This window comes from Mytilus californianus, unplaced genomic scaffold (assembly GCF_021869535.1).
Source record: "Mytilus californianus isolate M0D057914Y unplaced genomic scaffold, xbMytCali1.0.p SCAF_14, whole genome shotgun sequence".
In the NCBI taxonomy this organism is placed as follows: Eukaryota; Metazoa; Mollusca; class Bivalvia; order Mytilida; family Mytilidae; genus Mytilus; species Mytilus californianus.
The window spans coordinates 4,897,971-4,918,628 of record NW_026262626.1 but is presented as its reverse complement, the minus strand read 5'-3'; the positions used below and the strand labels follow the sequence as shown (position 1 = coordinate 4,918,628).

General features: G+C 30.8%; 1 protein-coding gene across 2 annotated transcripts in view; it reads right to left on the bottom strand.

The window, feature by feature from the left end:
- Positions 1 to 570: 570 nt before the first annotated feature.
- Positions 571 to 20,658, bottom strand: part of LOC127724059 (transmembrane protein 39A-like) — a 29,682-nt gene continuing 9,594 nt past the window's right edge. The window contains exons 6-9 of one of the 2 annotated variants that reach the window (XM_052230842.1): positions 7,579 to 7,608; positions 4,081 to 4,265; positions 3,428 to 3,548; positions 571 to 2,405 (exon numbers count right to left, since the gene is read on the bottom strand). In XM_052230842.1, the coding sequence (XP_052086802.1) occupies positions 2,181 to 2,405; positions 3,428 to 3,548; positions 4,081 to 4,265; positions 7,579 to 7,608 (561 nt within the window). In that variant the 3' untranslated portion in view covers positions 571 to 2,180. The remainder of the gene's footprint in view (positions 2,406 to 3,427; positions 3,549 to 4,080; positions 4,266 to 7,578; positions 7,609 to 20,658) is intronic. The other variant, XM_052230843.1, reaches the window with a different exon arrangement.

Here is a 20,658-nt window from a genome sequence, read left to right as displayed (position 1 = left end):
CATCTAGTTCTTCTACCTTCTGAAGTATAAAGCTTAATACAAATAGTTTCACAGCCGCCGGATTTTAATCCCTACATGTCACATACTTCGACTTTCTTCACAAGCAAGACAAAAGCTAAACTTTCAGTGCAATTGACCGATCAATTGTGTAAAATAGTCAAGACAATTTTGACAAAATATCTTGTGCAAAGTCTGAATAATATTGCTGTAGAGTAACACATGAAACAAGGTACCCTCAAAGACATTTCATAAAAAGAAAATATGAGAATCTTTCAATGGTACTAATGTTGTAGGCTGTCTCAAAATAATACAAGCAAAAATGGTGAAATCCCTGTTTTGATATGGGAACACCAAAAATAACTGACCAAAAATTAGAATAGCAGGTGCACAACTTAATATCCAAGAATCTAAACAAGTTTGACGGGAATCTGTTCAGTTGATTTTCTTGATACAAACTAGGTACCCTCAATGTGTTTTTGATGGACTGATGGAATGGCTGACCGAGCTGTGAATGAGCTGTTACTTGGTCTGCTATCGTCACTAGCAAACAAAGTTAAAAAAAACACATAATTATCAGCAGTTATAAATCTTTATTACTGGCAGTGATACACCAATACACTTAACAACATACTATCACAGAACATTTATTATTACTATGTCTAAAATTACTCATCAAAAAGTAAAGAATACCATGTCTATAAAAGTTTTAAATTATTTTTTCTATCTCATAACAAATGTACCAGAAAAATTTGCTTTTTTCTCTATTCATATCATGTATATTGCATCGATTACTGCTAATATGACAGTCACTGTGTCTAATATGATTAAACATGTAGTTTCAAAAATATTCATGTTGAATATATATATTTAATGAAATCTTCTTTCACAAAAATATCTTTATGATTGATAAAAAAATAAATTATCGTGTAATGATGAAACAATATAAATATTTAACTTGAAATATCAAGTTTAAATATCAAATTAATTATTTTCTTAATCTTGTAACTCATAAAATAAGAGAAAACTAAAAAAAATGTTTTGTTCTTAAATCCTCTTAATATTAAATGTATAGATTTTTTTTATATTATAATATCAATTTTCTTTAGCTTCCAGAAATTTTCAAGGCATTTTGGCTACTTGCACTTTTTTCAAATTGGGAATTTTTTGTATTGAGCACATGGTCAGAGGGAAATTTTTTTCATATTGGCTTGATTATGGGTTTTTATGCTTCTCATATAAATAAGATCAAGGATCAAATATTTACTTTACTCAATGTGCTACTTTTTTGTAAAAATTTGTAAAATTTTGCTATTTAACCTACTGGATAATTATCTTACTTTTCTATTAGCAAATCAGCATTTCTGTGAAACCATTTCCTTATCTTGTCAATATTTTAACAATAAGTAGCTTTTAGGTGATCTTTTATTTCTACCATTAGAATCAATAAAATAGAAATAGTAATAAAGAAAGATAACTGGGATTACAAAAATATGTCATCTAAAAAAATAAATGAAATATAGTCAACAGCTAAGTGACATAGAAGACGTACTAATACTGAGAAATGCCTTTTTTATCAATTAAGCTTTCTGGTGTGTTTGGAACATGCACATTTTGGATAAGTTGGACTAAAAACCCTGGCAGGTAGCTGAAAATTTTTATTACATTCTTTTCAATTCTGGATGTGGTGTGGTGCATTTGAGAAATTGCAAGAGTGACCTAAAACCCAATCAATAAGTACTTCAGAGTATTCAAGTGTACTATTTTACTGATATAAAATTCCTTTTGATAGATAATGTGATTTTTCAAGTTTTGAGAAAACACTTCAGTATGTTGTTGGAAGATCAGTAAGAAACTGATATTTCTATTAATTCTTTGTGTGAGTTTTATTAATAAAAAAGTTACTCTGAGAACAATAATAAATATTCTGATGAACTTTCTGCTCTGTAAAATAATTCATAACAATAATACTGACAACAATGGTATGATAAAATAGTACAATAAAATGTAAAACAAAAAAAAAATGACTAAAAGAACAATAAAATATAAATCCTTAAATTCTGAATATCAGTCAGCTATTTTCATATGTCCATGTATGTTAACAGACAATGTAAGCTTGATCCTCATGAACATGTATACTATATCTCTTCGCAACATTCTTCGCAACATTTAACTATTTCTGGTTAAAACTGGTCTGAACCAGTTTCTTCCTTGTAAGCTTTTGACAATATGATCCTATCTCGTAATAATTTAAATAAAGTATAGTAATTACAAAACATCATAAGAGCAACACATATAATATGGTTCCATTCTGTACTTTGTATCAGGCTAAAAAACTGGTATCCTACTAGTAACCATGTTAATATTAGCAACCAGTTAACAACTCTCATTGGCTGGTGAAAAAAGAACTGTAAAGAAAAGAAAACAGATAATTATATTTTATTGATTTATAATATTGTTTGATCTGTCATGCTCTGTAAATCTTGGGTTTTCAAAATTAAATGATTAATTTTATTTACAATGTGTGTTGTCAGTCCTATTTTACTAAAAAAGTAATTGTCAAAGAATTAATACTTATACAAATAAACATTAAACTAACCCTTACTTGTGCATGGAAAATACATTTTTTCTATTCATCATTAAAGAGTTATGACCCTTGATTTTTCAACATATTGTAAAGTACTTTCAGATGTATTGAAGTGTCAACATATTTGTGAGGTAAACATGATTATAAAATCATAATATACAGTCATGCACATGTCAGTCTGGATGATAGAGAACCCCAAAACAAAATGGAGAGCAAATGATATGGAATTGTATTGACATTAAAATACTCGTTGTGGAAAATATTAACCAATTTTATTCAAACAATTAAGAATTAGAGCAAAGCACACTAGTGTAGCAGGATCGGCTTACTCTTCTGAAGCACCTAAGATCACCCCTAATTTTTGCTAAAAAAATAAAAGCAGGTGATTTTTTTGTTCAATTGAAATAAAATATACCAACATTATGTAGGCCTCCTTAATTGAACATTGACTTTAAAGATTGCTCATTACAGGAGTTAAAATGGTAGAGTACCCTTTTTTCTTGTTTGTCTGTTTTTCCTTCAAGGCAGCCATGTTAGTTGATTAAGCACGGATATTAGGAAAACAATTTAAATTGTGTACCATAAGGATTATAATGAAGAAGTTTGGTTTCAATCAGCACTGTGGTTTCAAAAAAGTTTTTCTTTAAAAGTTAACTAATGGAAGAGGATGGATGCTGGATGACAAAATATCAACACTAAGTGAATCAGATGGCAATAAAAAAATCAAAAACCATAAGATTAAAAAAACAGACAATAACCTGGCCAAAAGACAAACGACGAAAAACAATCACTTTAAAGTTTTGAACCAATAAAATTGACATATAAATAAGATTTTTTACTTACATAAAATCTTCCATGCATACTATTGCCGGGTTCAGCAGTTACATTTACTCCTTCAGCTTTAAATAATCCTCGTACATGTTTGACTAGAGCTCCCTGGGGCCAGACTGTCAGCTCAGACCACCTGTAAAATCAAACAAAACACACTTTGTAAAAAAATTAGGAGTAATGAACTTCTGTTAAGGAGGTACCCAACATTTCGACTAAAATCAAATCCACTCGTTTAATTTTCATCAAATTTTGACAAAATATTTACTTTGACCTGTTGACAAAAATATAAATATTTCAAGCAATTTGAACCACACAATTTACAGGAATAATTTCATTGGATATATAGCAATTTGACAAACACTAATTTTTATCATGAGAAGCTTGATTTCTTTTTACTAATAGTTTGTGATTAAAACATTCAGCTGATCTTTAAAGAGTTAACTCCCTTAGGTGTTCTGTACCTCTTAAAGTATATGAAATTTGAAATTATATCAAATGTAAGTAGTTTTAGCTTTTCTGCAACTTTGAGTATTAAACATTTGATGCTTGGCATAAATTGTCAGAAAATGTTGTCATTGTTACCTTCAAAGTTGTGGGAAAAAGTGTCACTTCCTCACAAAGTGGAGAATTTTTTATTCAGTGTAAAACATCTTTTTCCAACTTACGCATTATATGGAACATGTGCATGACGTCCTTCTACCTTTTGCCATCTTCCCAAATGTTGGGCACACCTGTGTAACAAATCTAGGTACTTTGGTGGAAGAAAATGTACCATGAAAATAAGAAAAGCACTGACCCAGGTAATACAAACATGTTGTCCGACCCACCATGTGTCGTAGTATAATGTATTCTAGAAAGACAAACAATAAAAACTTATAATATGTTCGAGAAATAAACACAGACCTCAAGGCCAAAAGCTAAATAAAGCAAATTCAGGAACTAATCTGCAGGGATGATAGCCCTTAAAATTTTGGAACAAGGAAATATACTGGGCTATATTTTTTTGTAATGCCTTTAAACATGCACAATCAAAGACCTGAATAATCAACAAATTTATACAGCTACCAACCGGTTCTTAAAAGCAAAAATTTGAAATAATGTTTTCTTTTATCTAGTAAAGAAATAATCACAATAAATCAGCATGATATCTTATTATCATGTTATGTACTTAACCAGATGGAAAATTAAATGAATAAACAGGAATATTGGTTAAGTTTCAATGATTATCTCAATTTTTGGAATGTTAATGTCAAACTTATCCAGAAAGGATGGAAAGAAAAATTATTACCATCTACAAAGTTTCGCATAGAATTGGTAATTTAAAACTTATTGCATGTAGACAGTTCATAACCTTTTCTAAAGATTAGATTTATCAAAAAACAAACCTGAAAAGACAGTCTCATCTTTAAATACCTTATGGAGGCTAAATCCGAGAAACTAATTTTTTTTCTTTATATCATATATCACATGAATAGAAACTTTCATAGGTATCATCAGATCAGTGCTGCTTATTTTCAGCCCAACATTTCATCTATAGAAATGCCAAATCTACATCTCTGATTCAGATTCATTGAATAATGTTATTTTTACAAATTTTGCATTTTGAGCAATGTCTTGAAAGTAATTTGTCAAAGAACAAAAATTCTTTACAAAAATGGCTGAAGCTAGCAATCTCATAGGTGAAAATGCCATTTGCAGAGAGTAAGCGAATGCAATAAATGAACCTACAACATATAACACAAAAGTTAATTCTGTAACTTGAGTAATTATATAGAAAATTAGTTACAAATGAACTTTATCTAAATCTAAAACTAACAAGTCAAACTTAAACTCTAGTAACTGATTTTTAAATCATTTTGAAATCTACCTGATAGTACTATTTCAATGTATTGTGAACAGTTGTCGTATCATTGAAAAATTCTATGCCAGCAAATAAAAATTTAAGAACTTTTGTTTTGTATAATTTGCATAATTTTTTCTGAATTTGATAGGAATCATCACTGGACATTACACAAATCTTTGAGGTAATGTTTATAATCATTTTAAAAGCAGATAAATAGCATTTGGCTGATAGATTTAAGCTTTCTAAGACAATTTGTTAACAAACAAACTGTATTTCGGGAAAAAAGAAGAAATTTAGAATTAAAATGATAGTGGCATGAAAAATAATCTGTCTAAAAACTAAAGATTCAAAGTTTAAAAAAAAAATCATCTGAGAAAGCCAGATAATTTTTCCAAATTTAAAAAAAATATCTCTTTTGTATTTTTACTTAAGGTGTTAAAACCATTCATGGTCTCTACTACTGCCCAAGCAGTACACAACACGGTTCTGTTTAATATTGGCTCCAATATCTTTCATTTTTCCAATTAGAAAAAAATCTCATAATGAATACTAATTTGAAATAAGTGATATTTTCTTTTCAGACTAACCAAATTAGTGATACTTTTAGACTAAATAATTTAATTCTGTTTTTAAACATTAAAAAGTAAGAAAAGTTGTTCCAATCCTTTATAAATTATCTTATTAAATCACCCAACAGAAACCTGAGAATAAATTCCTGTCAAAGAGTGCTATAATTGATAATGTTTTATATTTAATACTGAAAAAAAGCAGAAAATTAATGAAGCTGCTGATATATTTCTTGGTGATATATCCCATATGCTGAAAAAAGAACCTATTCAAACCCAAATATTTTTAGCATATTGTAAATGGATATTATCAAAATTTGTATCCTTATGAAAAAATTGTTTAAATTAAAACTGGAATGTGCTATATAGTACATTCCTGGAATGAAGTATGCTTAATACTCCCAGAAGCAATATTTTTTTCATTATCATGGAAGTGTCCATAGCAGAATATAGGTATATAGCTTTTTAAATACCAAAAACTTCAGTAAAATAATCTTAACATACAAAGATGATCTATAAAATAAATATTAAAACTAGAGGCTCTCAAGAGCCTGTGTCGCTCACCTGTAGTTACTGATGCTTTGGAAATCATGTAAATTAAGGTTAAAATCATAATTAATAGTATTAGATATTAGATATCATAATGATATCTAAGATAATAACAAAAAAATGCAAAATTTTTGTAAAAATTACTAACTCAGGGGCAGCAACCCAACAACGGGTTGTCGGATTTGTCTGAAAATTTCAGGGCAGATAAATCTAAATCTCATGAACATTTTTGCCACCTGTCAGATTTGCTCTAAATGCTTTAGTTTCAGAGATATAAACCAAAAACTGCATTTTACCCCTATGTTCTATTTTTAGCCAAGTTGGCCATGATGGTTAGAAGGCGGGGTCATCGGACAAATTTTTTAAACTAGATACCCTAATAATGATTATGGCCAAGTATGGTTAAATTTGTCTCAGTAGTTTCAGAGTAGAAGATTTTTATAAAAGATTACAAAAATTTACGAAAAATTGTTAAAAATTGACTATTAAGGGCAATAACTCCTAAAGGGGTCGACTGACAATTTTTGTCATGACAACTTATTTGTAGATCTTACTTTGCTGAACATTATTGTTGTTTACAGTTTATCTCTATCTATAATAATATTCAAGATAATAACCAAAAACTGCAAAATTTCCTTAAAATTACCAATTCAGGGGCAGCAACCCAACAACAGGTTGTCAGATTTGTCTGAAAATTTGACGGCAGATAGATCTTGACCTGATAATCAGTTTTACCCTATGTCAGATTTACTCTAAATGCTTTGGTTTCAGAGATATAAGTCAAAATCTACATTTTACCCCTATGTTCTATTTTTAGCCATGGCGGCCATCTTGGTTGGTTGGCCGGGTCATCAGACACATTTTTTAAACTAGATACCCTAATGATGATTATGGCCAAGTTTGATTAAATTTGGCCTAGTGGTTTCAGAGGATGAGATTTTTGTAAAAAGCTAACGACGACGGACGACAACGACGACGACAACGGACGACGGACGCCAAGTGATGAGAAAAGCTCACTTGGCCCTTCGGGCCAGGTGAGCTAAAAAACGAATTCAAACAACAAATCATGCACTAAAATGAAAACTTCAATATTTGTTTTATAGAATTACAAAACATTCGCTTTTCCATACAACAAAAATAAAATAAAAATATAATTGGATACAACTCATGCAGAATGATGCACAAAATACTACAATGGGACTTACCCAACAAGTTTGACAACTGTTTTGTACATGCTACAATACATTTAGTATTTGTTATATTACTCCTCCTCCTTGTTTTAATTTTGTCCGAGATAGAGGTACTCATGCTAGATTACATTTATATATTAGTACTTGTATGCATTCATCTTATAATCGTTAGATTACACGTGTACATTAAAACAAAAGATCAAATTAATTAAAATAAGCCTTCATAGTTGTATACAAACAGAATTTATATGAACTTCATTGTACACCTTGAAGTATTTTTCTATCAGAAAGACTGTTAATTTAGAATATACTTGTCTTTCCTCTACAGTTTACTTAAAATTCCAAAATTGTATATATATTCTGTCAAGTATTTATGAACAAAATGTTGAAAAAAACCTATCAAATGTATTTTTTCCAATAATCCATTTTAAACAGTTTGAATAACTAAGCATATTGAAGCATCTTAATCACTTCTATGAGGATCACCTTGTCACCAAGTTTTGTAATAGCAATTTAATTCAAAAGCATATGAATATACCCCCAAAAGAAATCAAAATATTATTTTTCTAAAGATTAACATAAAATATCATAAGTAATGCATGTAACACATTGAAAGGTACTTTACACGTATGTTTTCATTTAATTCAATATTCTTTAGATGATTTGATTTGATTTTGATTTTTGGTGTTTTAACGCCACTTTTAAGCACCGCTTTTGGGCTATTTCGTGGCGGCCAGTTTTTATTGGAGGAGGAAGCCGGGGTGCCCAGAGAAAACCACGACCTGCGATAGGAAAACTGACAATCCTAGTCAATTAAGATTGGAGTCAAGTGCACCCGCACGAGCGGGGTTCGAACTCACAACCTCAGTGTTGACTGGCTAGTGATTACAGTAGTAACTACTTAGACCACTCGGCCATTGAGGCCCCTAATATTCTTTAGACATGTATTAACTGTGCTGCTGATGTCAAACTGTAAATACATAAATTTTGAACTACAACTGACCATGCTCCTTCATAATCTTCAATATCAAAGCTGTCACAGTAGTCTTAATATGTAGATTTTTATTAACTTTAAAATCGTTACTGTAAATTCAGAAATTATTGCGTGCATTTATTACTGCGATTTTGTCATTTTAGACTCAAATCTGATTTTAATTTTTGCGATATTGAGAAAAATCCTGTTTAATTCATATAAAAATTTCAAAATGCGAGTTTAAATTGTCGCGATTATAACCCTGTCGCATTTTTCGCAATAATAAAAACATCGCAATAATTTCTGAATTTACAGTATATATTTCTTTTTTTTATTTCTGATATTTTCTGACTAATGTTGAAGCAAAAACCATTTGGATGTTGAAAAATTCATTTGTTATTCTACCCCAGTTTGCAAAAATCTAATGTTATTTTGTCCTATGTTTGACTGTCATTTTTTTTATTAGAAATTGTCCAAAAAATCAATTAAATTTAATGGAAGTGACCTCCATCCCTTTTACAATAGTTTATGAAATAGTACTTTATTACAGATCTTATTGGTCTGATGACCAGCACATCACAAAATAAAAAAATTGCTTTATGCACAAATCAATGCATTGATAAATGTAAATCCTGGTCCCCAACTGTATTGTAGGAGATCTAGAGGAACATATGTGTTATTGACAGAAATCAATGAAATTGAAATAGGGTATGATAAATAAGATAGCAGAAAAATTAATGAGATATCACAGTTCCCTGGGACAACATTTAATATAAATCTTCTTAAAGCCTAAAAAAAGGTAATTAGAGTTCACATTTGATAACTCAGACCACCCTGAAAATACACTCCGGAGAAATTGGTCTATTGAAAATATATTGAATTTTTCATTATGGTTTAAATAAACTATGCATACATATATTAAAACCATGCATATGAAGAAGTTCAAACAGAATGTTTCAATCCAAAGTAAGTGATTCCATACCCGTAAATTAGAGAAATTATTTAGTTTACATATAAATGTTACTAACAAGACACAAAACCCTTTTTTAAAAAATAGTGGCTATATTGGACAATCACCATCTTTGGTAGAAAATGGGGTCCTAAACAATAATTCTTTAACATGTTTAAGAGAATCACAATTGGATCATCACACAAAATTTTGGAAAAAATTTATCTTTTATGTGATTTTTTTCAAGATAAAATAAAATGCTTCGCTGGGCGCAGCTTGATACGACCGCAGAGGTCGAACCCTGAACAGTTGGGGCAAGTATGGACACAACATTCAAGCTTGATACAGCTCTGAATTTGGATTGTGATTAAATATTTGACACAGCATAGGTTTCTGACACAGAAAGAATGTGGTCTAAGAACTTCAATTTTTTTTAATTTACCTATTATGGTCCAATGTCCAAAATCAAAATACATGGTTAGATTCAGCATATCAAAGAACCCCATATATTCAATTATTGTTGAAATCAAACAAAGTTTAATTTTGGACCCCAACTTGGACAAACTTGAAAACTGGTCCCATAATCAAAAATCTAAACACATGTTTAGATTCAGCATATCAATTACCCCAAGAATTCAATTTTTGTTAAAATCAAACTTAAGTTTAATTTTGGACCCCTTGGACCTTAATGTAGACCAATTTAAAAAACAGGACCCAAAATTAAAAATCTAAAAACACTGTTAGATTTGGCATATCAAAGAACCCCAATAATTCAATTTTTGATGAAATCAAACAAAGTTTAATTTTGGACCCTTTTGACCTCAATATGAACCAATTTGATAGCGGGCCCACAAAATAAAAAATCTAAATACATGGTAAGATTCAGCATATCAAAGAACCCCATATATTCAATTTTTGTTGAAATCAAACAAAGTTTAATTTTGGACCCCAATTTGGACCAACTAGAAAACTGGGCCAAAAATCTAAAATCTAAATACATGTTTAGATTCAGCATATCAAAGAACCCCATATATTCAATTTTTGTTGAAATCAAACAAAGTTTAATTTTGGACCCCAACTTGGACCAACTTGAAAACTGGTCCCATAATCAATAAAATGCTCCGCTGGGGCGCAGCTTGATACGACCGCAGAGGTCAAACCCTGAACAGTTGGGGCAAGTATGGACACAACATTCAAGCTTGATACAGCACTGAATTTGGATTGTAATTAAATATTTGACACAGCATAGGTTTCTGACACAGAATGAAAGTGGTCTAAGAACTTATAATTTTTTAATTTACCTATTCATACATGTGATGGACTGTGAAACTCAGATCAGGAGATTGGGAAATTTTGGTCAGGAGATTAGGACTCAGATCAGGAGGTTTTTAATCGACATAAATTTTGTCGTGAGTGTAACCGTGTGCTGTAAAAATGGTCTTTTAAAGTGTGTTTTCTTCAACTTTCCATCCAATTTATTATGTTTATAGTACCCTTGTACTTATAAAGTTTCTCCATCTTTATATTTTACATGTTCAATCTAACAATTTTTTTTTTCAGTATGTTCTTTAAATTTTTTACTTCATATTCTATAAAACATTTATTGCAACCAGAACATTTGTTTAACTATCTGCAAATAGCTTTTGTTTGCATACTCAGAAAATCATTCTAACTGTACAACAAGGGTCATAGTTATTATATAAATTTCAATTTAAGCCTTGAAAGGAAGTATAGAATCCTCAAATAATTTTCAAATTATTATTTTTTTATTTGTCCTAAGACATTTAAAATCATTTATTTACCATCCTTTTATGATTATTTGTTCAATTTATATTTTATTTATATTCTTTTAAAAATTTTCATTATTAAAAGGAAAGTAACTTAAAACAGGACAAATCAAGGGAAGTAACCCAATAAATACACAGTTTTTGTTACACAACGGCAGTTAGCCTGAGGTAAAAAATCATTGATTACCAGTATGTTTGACACCCAAGCTGACAAGTGAAGCCATATAATTATGCATGTTAATTGATTTACAGGTAAAATATAACTTCAGGTAATGTGAGTTACACCAGATGCCTGAGATGATATGTTGGGCAGAAATTTTTCATTCGTGAAAAATTTCATACACGGGATTATAATTTTCCTCTTCAACCGGAGGTCAGGAGGAGACTCCTGAAAACAGGATTATTGTACACCTGTCGGGAGGTTCACATGTATGCTATTCAAACCATATCATTATTATTTGCTTTTATATATATAAATCAGAAATAACCAATTTAAAATGGAAAATTTTAAAGAAAAAAAAGGGAAAAAAAATCCCCCCCCCCCCAAATTTTTTGAACCCCCTTATGATTCATCGCCCCCACACTCAATCCCAGCTTTCCCTTTGTGGTATGGTACCTAGCAGTACAATTTTAGAGAGATCCATTCACTTGAACACAAGTTATTGTCTGGAAACTAGAAAAATGCTTGTTTTTTTGTCCCTTTTTGGCCCCTAATTCCTAAACGTTTAGGGCAATTACCCCAAACTCCAACCCAGCTTTCCCTTTGTGATATGGAACCCTTCAGTACAATTTCATAAAGATCCATACACTTACAAACAAGTTATTGTCCTGAAACTAGAAAAATGCTTGTTTTTTGCCCCTTTTTGGCCCCTAATTCCCAAAATTTGGAGGAAATTACCCCCAAAAATCAATCCCAGTATTCCCTTTGTGATATGGAACCTTGTGATACAATGTCAGAGAGATCCATACACTTACACACAAGTTATTGTCATGAAACTAGAAAAATGCTTGTTTTTTGCCCCTTTTTGGCCCCTAATTCCTAAAATTTGGAGGCAATTACCCCCAAAATCAATCCCAGCATTCCCTTTGTGATATGGAACCTTGTGGTACAATGTCAGAGAGATCCATATACTTACACACAAGTTATGTCTGGAAGTTACAAAATTGCTTATTTTTGGCCCCTTTTTGGCCCCTTATTCCTTAACTGTTAGTACCATAACCCCCAAAATCAATCCCCACCTTCCTTTTGTCGTATTGAACCTTATGGTAAAATTTCATTGAGATCCATTCACTTAAACTAAAGTTAGAGTGCGAAAACTAATGTGTATTCGGACGACGACGCCGGACGACGACGACGACGACGACGCCAACGTCATACCAATATACGACCACAAAAATTTTTTTGCGGTCGTATAAAAACGGGACCCAAATTAAAAATCTAAAAACACGGTAAGATTTGGCATATCAAAGAACCCCAGTAATTCAATTTTCGATGAAATCAAACAAAGTTTAATTTTGGACCCTTTTGACCTCAATATGAACCAATTTGATAGCGGGGCCTGCAAATAAAAAATCTAAATACATGGTTAGATTCAGCATATCAAAGAACCTCATATATTCAATTTTTGTTGAAATCAAACAAAGTTTAATTTTGGACCCCAATTTGGACCAACTTGAAAACTGGGCCCATAATCAAAAATCTAAATACATGTTTAGATTCAGCATATCAAAGAACCCCATATATTCAATTTTTGTTGAAATCAAACAAAGTTTAAATACTGGACCCTATCTTGGACCAACTTGAAAACTGGGCCCATAATCAAAAATCTAAACACATGTTTAGATTCAGCAAATCAAAGAACCCCAAGAATTCAATTTTTGTTAAAATCAAACTAAGTTTAATTTTGGACCCTTTGGACCTCAATGTAGACCAATTTAAAAAACAGGACCCAAAATTAAAAACCTAAATACACGGTTAGATTTGGAATATCAAAGAACCCCAATAATTCAATTTTAGATGATATCAAACAAAGTTTAATTTTGGACCCTATCTTGGACCAACTTGAAAACTGGGCCCATAATCAAAAATCTAAACACATGTTTAGATTCAGCAAATCAAAGAACCCCAAGAATTCAATTTTTGTTAAAATCAAACTAAGTTTAATTTTGGACCCTTTGGACCTCAATGTAGACCAATTTAAAAAACAGGACCCAAAATTAAAAACCTAAATACACGGTTAGATTTGGAATATCAAAGAACCCCAATAATTCAATTTTAGATGAAATCAAACAAAGTTTAATTTTGGACCCTTTTGACCTCAATATGAACCAATTAGATAACGGGGTCCACAAATAAAAAATCTAAATACATGGTTAGATTCAGCATATCAAAGAACCCCATATATTCAATTTTTGTTGAAATCAAACAAAGTTTAATTTTGGACCCCAATTTGGACCAACTTGAAAACTGGGCCAAAAATCAAAAATCTAAATACATGTTTAGATTCAGCATATCAAAGAACCTCATATATTCAATTTTTGCTAAAATCAAACAAAGTTTAATTTTGGACCCTTTGGACATTAATGTAGACCAATTTGAAAACTGGACCCAAAATTAAAAATCTAAATACACTGTTAGATTCGGCATAACAAATAAATAAATGTGATCAAAGATTTTACAAATCTAATGCGCCATACTGTGCAATTAAAGATTACTTCTTGAAATTTTTCAATATTTGAAATTTGAAAAAAAAATAATATTTGAAGAATAATTCTTTTTAATTTCTGAAATCTGAAATGAGAAAAAATTGGCCCCCCACAATTTCTTTTTATCCCCCCCCCCCTTTTTCCCCCAAAAAAATTCTTTCCCTCAAGATATGGTCATAATCTCAATTCAAATTTCCAATGGAGTTGGCAACTATAATTACCCATTTAAATTTACCATAGTGCTAACTTAATCTATTTTATAATAGAATTAATAAAAATATAGTGTCAAATCTTTCATATGGATTTTTTTGTAAAAAAAAAAGATGAAAACATTTGCAGATATTTTTACTGGTCTTCCTTTATAAATATGCATTTCTTAAAACATAATTTAAAAGCAGTGTAAGGGAAGTAACCAAAACGTTGTATTTGGATTACCTCCCTTACACTGTTTTAGATTATCTTTATTGTTCATTAACCATTACTTTATACATAATTTAAAAGCAGTGTAAGGGAGATAATTTCAATGATGTATTTGATTTATCTCCCTTACACTGCTTTAAATTATGTTTTGTACTAAAGTATTTGTCCATTAACCAGGACAACCTTGTTTTTCCCCCTTTTTTGCCCCTAATTCCTAAACGGTTTGAGCCATAACCCCCCAAAGCAAATCCTAACCATCCCTTTGTGGTATGGAAACTTGTAGTATAATTTCAGAGAGATCCATACACCGTTCCACAGTTATTGCCTGGAAACTAGAAAATGCTCATTTTTGGCCCCTTTTTGGCCCCTAATTCCTTAACTGTTGGTACCATAACCCCCAAAATCAATCCCAACCTTCCTTTTGTGGTATTTAACCTTATGGTCAAATTTCAAAAAGATCCATTCACTTAAACTAAAGTTAGAGTGCGAAAACCAATATGTATTCGGACGACGACGCCGGACGACGACGACGCCGTACGACGACGACGACGACGACGACGACGACGACGCCAACGTCATACCAATATACGACCACAAAATTTTTTTGCGGTCGTATAAAAATCTAAACACGTTTAGATTCAGCATATCAAAGAACCCCAAAAATTCAATTTTTGTTAAAATCAAACTAAGTTTAATTTTGGACCCTTTGGACCTTAATGTAGACCAATTTAAAAAACGGGACCCATAATTAAAAATCTAAATACACGGTTAGATTTGGCATATCAAAGAACCCCAATAATTCAATTTTTGATGAAATCAAACAAAGTTTAATTTTGGACCCTTTTGACCTCAATATGAACCAATTTGATAGCGGGCCCACAAATAAAAAATCTAAATACATGGTAAGATTCAGCATATCAAAGAACCCCATATATTCAATTTTTGTTGAAATCAAACAAAGTTTAATTTTGGACCCCAATTTGGACCAACTTAAAAACTGGGCCAAAAATCTAAAATCAAAATACATGGTTAGATTCAGCATATCAAAGAACCCCATATATTCAATTTTTGTTGAAATCAAACAAAGTTTAATTTTGGACCCCAACTTGGACAAACTTGAAAACTGGTCCCATAATCAAAAATCTAAACACATGTTTAGATTCAGCATATCAAAGTACCCCAAGAATTCAATTTTTGTTAAAATCAAACTTAAGTTTAATTTTGGACCCTTTGGACCTTAATGTAGACCAATTTAAAAAACGGGACCCAAAATTAAAAATCTAAAAACACTGTTAGATTTGGCATATCAAAGAACCCCAATAATTCAATTTTTGATGAAATCAAACAAAGTTTAATTTTGGACCCTTTTGACCTCAATATGAACCAATTTGATAGCGGGCCCACAAAATAAAAAATCTAAATACATGGTAAGATTCAGCATATCAAAGAACCCCATATATTCAATTTTTGTTGAAATCAAACAAAGTTTAATTTTGGACCCCAATTTGGACCAACATGAAAACTGGGCCAAAAATCAAAAATCTAAACACATGTTTAGATTCAGCATATCAAAGAACCCCAAAAATTCAATTTTTGTTAAAATCAAACTAAGTTTAATTTTGGACCCTTTGGACCTTAATGTAGACCAATTTAAAAAAGGGACCCAAAATTAAAAATCTAAATACACGGTTAGATTTGGCATATCAAAGAACCCCAATAATTCAATTTTTGATGAAATCAAACAAAGTTTAACTTTGGACCCTTTTGACCTCAATATGAACCAATTTGATAGCGGGCCCACAAATAAAAAATCTAAATACATGGTAAGATTCAGCATATCAAAGAACCCCATATATTCAATTTTTGTTGAAATCAAACAAAGTTTAATTTTGGACCCTTTGGACCTTAATGTAGACCAATTTAAAAAACGGGACCCAAAATTAAAAATCTAAAAACACTGTTAGATTTGGCATATCAAAGAACCCCAATAATTCAATTTTTGATGAAATCAAACAAAGTTTAATTTTGGACCCTTTTGACCTCAATATGAACCAATTTGATAGCGGGCCCACAAAATAAAAAATCTAAATACATGTTTAGATTCAGCATATCAAAGAACCCCATATATTCAATTTTTGTTGAAATCAAACAAAGTTTAATTTTGGACCCCAACTTGGACCAACTTGAAAACTGGTCCCATAATCAAAAATCTAAACACATGTTTAGATTCAGCATATCAAAGAACCCCAAAAATTCAATTTTTGATAAAATCAAACTAAGTTTAATTTTGGACCCTTTGGACCTTAATGTAGACCAATTTAAAAAACGGGACCCAAAATTAAAAATCTAAATACACGGTTAGATTTGGCATATCAAAGAACCCCAATAATTCAATTTTTGATGAAATCAAACAAAGTTTAATTTTGGACCCTTTTGACCTCAATATGAACCAATTTGATAGCGGGCCCACAAATAAAAAATCTAAATACATGGTAAGATTCAGCATATCAAAGAACCCCATATATTCAATTTTTGTTGAAATCAAACAAAGTTTAATTTTGGACCCCAATTTGGACCAACTTGAAAACTGGGCCAAAAATCTAAAATCAAAATACATGGTTAGATTCAGCATATCAAAGAACCCCATATATTCAATTTTTGTTGAAATCAAACAAAGTTTAATTTTGGACCCCAACTTGGACAAACTTGAAAACTGGTCCCATAATCAAAAATCTAAACACATGTTTAGATTCAGCATATCAAAGTACCCCAAGAATTCAATTTTTGTTAAAATCAAACTTAAGTTTAATTTTGGACCCTTTGGACCTTAATGTAGACCAATTTAAAAAACGGGACCCAAAATTAAAAATCTAAAAACACTGTTAGATTTGGCATATCAAAGAACCCCAATAATTCAATTTTTGATGAAATCAAACAAAGTTTAATTTTGGACCCTTTTGACCTCAATATGAACCAATTTGATAGCGGGCCCACAAAATAAAAAATCTAAATACATGGTAAGATTCAGCATATCAAAGAACCCCATATATTCAATTTTTGTTGAAATCAAACAAAGTTTAATTTTGGACCCCAATTTGGACCAACTTGAAAACTGGGCCAAAAATCAAAAATCTAAACACATGTTTAGATTCAGCATATCAAAGAACCCCAAAAATTCAATTTTTGTTAAAATCAAACTAAGTTTAATTTTGGACCCTTTGGACCTTAATGTAGACCAATTTAAAAAACGGGACCCAAAATTAAAAATCTAAATACACGGTTAGATTTGGCATATCAAAGAACCCCAATAATTCAATTTTTGATGAAATCAAACAAAGTTTAACTTTGGACCCTTTTGACCTCAATATGAACCAATTTGATAGCGGGCCCACAAATAAAAAATCTAAATACATGGTAAGATTCAGCATATCAAAGAACCCCATATATTCAATTTTTGTTAAAATCAAACAAAGTTTAATTTTGGACCCTTTGGACCTTAATGTAGACCAATTTAAAAAACGGGACCCAAAATTAAAAATCTAAAAACACTGTTAGATTTGGCATATCAAAGAACCCCAATAATTCAATTTTTGATGAAATCAAACAAAGTTTAATTTTGGACCCTTTTGACCTCAATATGAACCAATTTGATAGCGGGCCCACAAAATAAAAAATCTAAATACATGTTTAGATTCAGCATATCAAAGAACCCCATATATTCAATTTTTGTTGAAATCAAACAAAGTTTAATTTTGGACCCCAACTTGGACCAACTTGAAAACTGGTCCCATAATCAAAAATCTAAACACATGTTTAGATTCAGCATATCAAAGAACCCCAAAAATTCAATTTTTGTTAAAATCAAACTAAGTTTAATTTTGGACCCTTTGGACCTTAATGTAGACCAATTTAAAAAACGGGACCCAAAATTAAAAATCTAAATACACGGTTAGATTTGGCATATCAAAGAACCCCAATAATTCAATTTTTGATGAAATCAAACAAAGTTTAATTTTGGACCCTTTTGACCTCAATATGAACCAATTTGATAGCGGGCCCATAAATAAAAAATCTAAATACATGGTAAGATTCAGCATATCAAAGAACCCCATATATTCAATTTTTGTTGAAATCAAACAAAGTTTAATTTTGGACCCCAATTTGGACCAACTTGAAAACTGGGCCAAAAATCTAAAATCAAAATACATGGTTAGATTCAGCATATCAAAGAACCCCATATATTCAATTTTTGTTGAAATCAAACAAAGTTTAATTTTGGACCCCAACTTGGACAAACTTGAAAACTGGTCCCATAATCAAAAATCTAAACACATGTTTAGATTCAGCATATCAAAGTACCCCAAGAATTCAATTTTTGTTAAAATCAAACTTAAGTTTAATTTTGGACCCTTTGGACCTTAATGTAGACCAATTTAAAAAACGGGACCCAAAATTAAAAATCTAAAAACACTGTTAGATTTGGCATATCAAAGAACCCCAATAATTCAATTTTTGATGAAATCAAACAAAGTTTAATTTTGGACCCTTTTGACCTCAATATGAACCAATTTGATAGCGGGCCCACAAAATAAAAAATCTAAATACATGGTAAGATTCAGCATATCAAAGAACCCCATATATTCAATTTTTGTTGAAATCAAACAAAGTTTAATTTTGGACCCCAATTTGGACCAACTTGAAAACTGGGCCAAAAATCTAAAATCTAAATACATGGTTAGATTCAGCATATCAAAGAACCCCAAAAATTCAATTTTTGTTAAAATCAAACTAAGTTTAATTTTGGACCCTTTGGACCTTAATGTAGACCAATTTAAAAAACGGGACCCAAAATTAAAAATCTAAATACACGGTTAGATTTGGCATATCAAAGAACCCCAATAATTCAATTTTTGATGAAATCAAACAAAGTTTAATTTTGGACCCTTTTGACCTCAATATGAACCAATTTGATAGCGGGCCCACAAATAAAAAATCTAAATACATGGTAAGATTCAGCATATCAAAGAACCCCATATATTCAATTTTTGTTGAAATCAAACAAAGTTTAATTTTGGACCCCAATTTGGACCAACTTGAAAACTGGGCCAAAAATCTAAAATCTAAATACATGTTTAGATTCAGCATATCAAAGAACCCCATATATTCAATTTTTGTTGAAATCAAACAAAGTTTAATTTTGGACCCCAACTTGGACCAACTTGAAAACTGGGCCCATAATCTAAAATCTAAACACATGTTTAGATTCAGCATATCAAAGAACCCCAAGAATTCAATTTTTGTTAAAATCAAACTAAGTTTAATTTTGGACCCTTTGGACCTTAATGTAGACCAATTTAAAAACGGGACCCAAAATTAAAAATCTAAATACACGGTTAGATTTGGCATATCAAAGAACCCCAAAAATTCAATTTTTGATGAAATCAAACAAAGTTTAATTTTGGACCCTTTTGACCTCAATATCAACCAATTTGATAGCGGGTCCACAAATAAAAAATCTAAATACATGGTTAGATTCAGCATATTAAAGAACCCCAAGAATTCAATTTTTGATAAAATCAAACAAAGTTTAATTTTGGACCCTTTTGACCTCAATGTGGACAAAGTTGATAACGGGGCCCAAAAATAAAAAATCTAAATACATGGTTAGATTTAGCATATCAAAGAACCCTATATATTCAATTTTTGTTGAAATCAAACAAAGTTTAATTTTGGACCCCGATTTGGACCAACTTGAAAACTGGGCCCATAATCAAAAATCTAAATACATGTTTAGATTCAGCATATCAAAGAACCCTAAAAATTCAATTTTTGTTAAAATCAAACTTAAGTTTAATTTTGGACCCTTTTGACCTTAATGTAGACCAATTTGAAAACGGAACCAAAAATTAAGAATCTAAATACACGGTTAGATTTGGCATATCAAAGAACCCCAATAATTCAATTTTTGATGAAATCAAACAAAGTTAAATTTTGGACCCTTTGGACCTCAATGTGGACCAATTTAAAAACGGGGCCCAAAATCCAAAAACTTAATACACGGTTAGATTCAGCATATTAAAGAACCCCAAGAATTCAAGAATAAAACCCCATTGAAATTGATCAAGAAATAAGCAATTTATACGAAGTATCTTCTTTTGCACAATACTGTGCAATTGAATATTTCTTGCTATTGTGCAATACTGTACAATTGACAATTTCTTGCTATTGCGCAATATTGTGCTATTGGATATTTCTTGCTA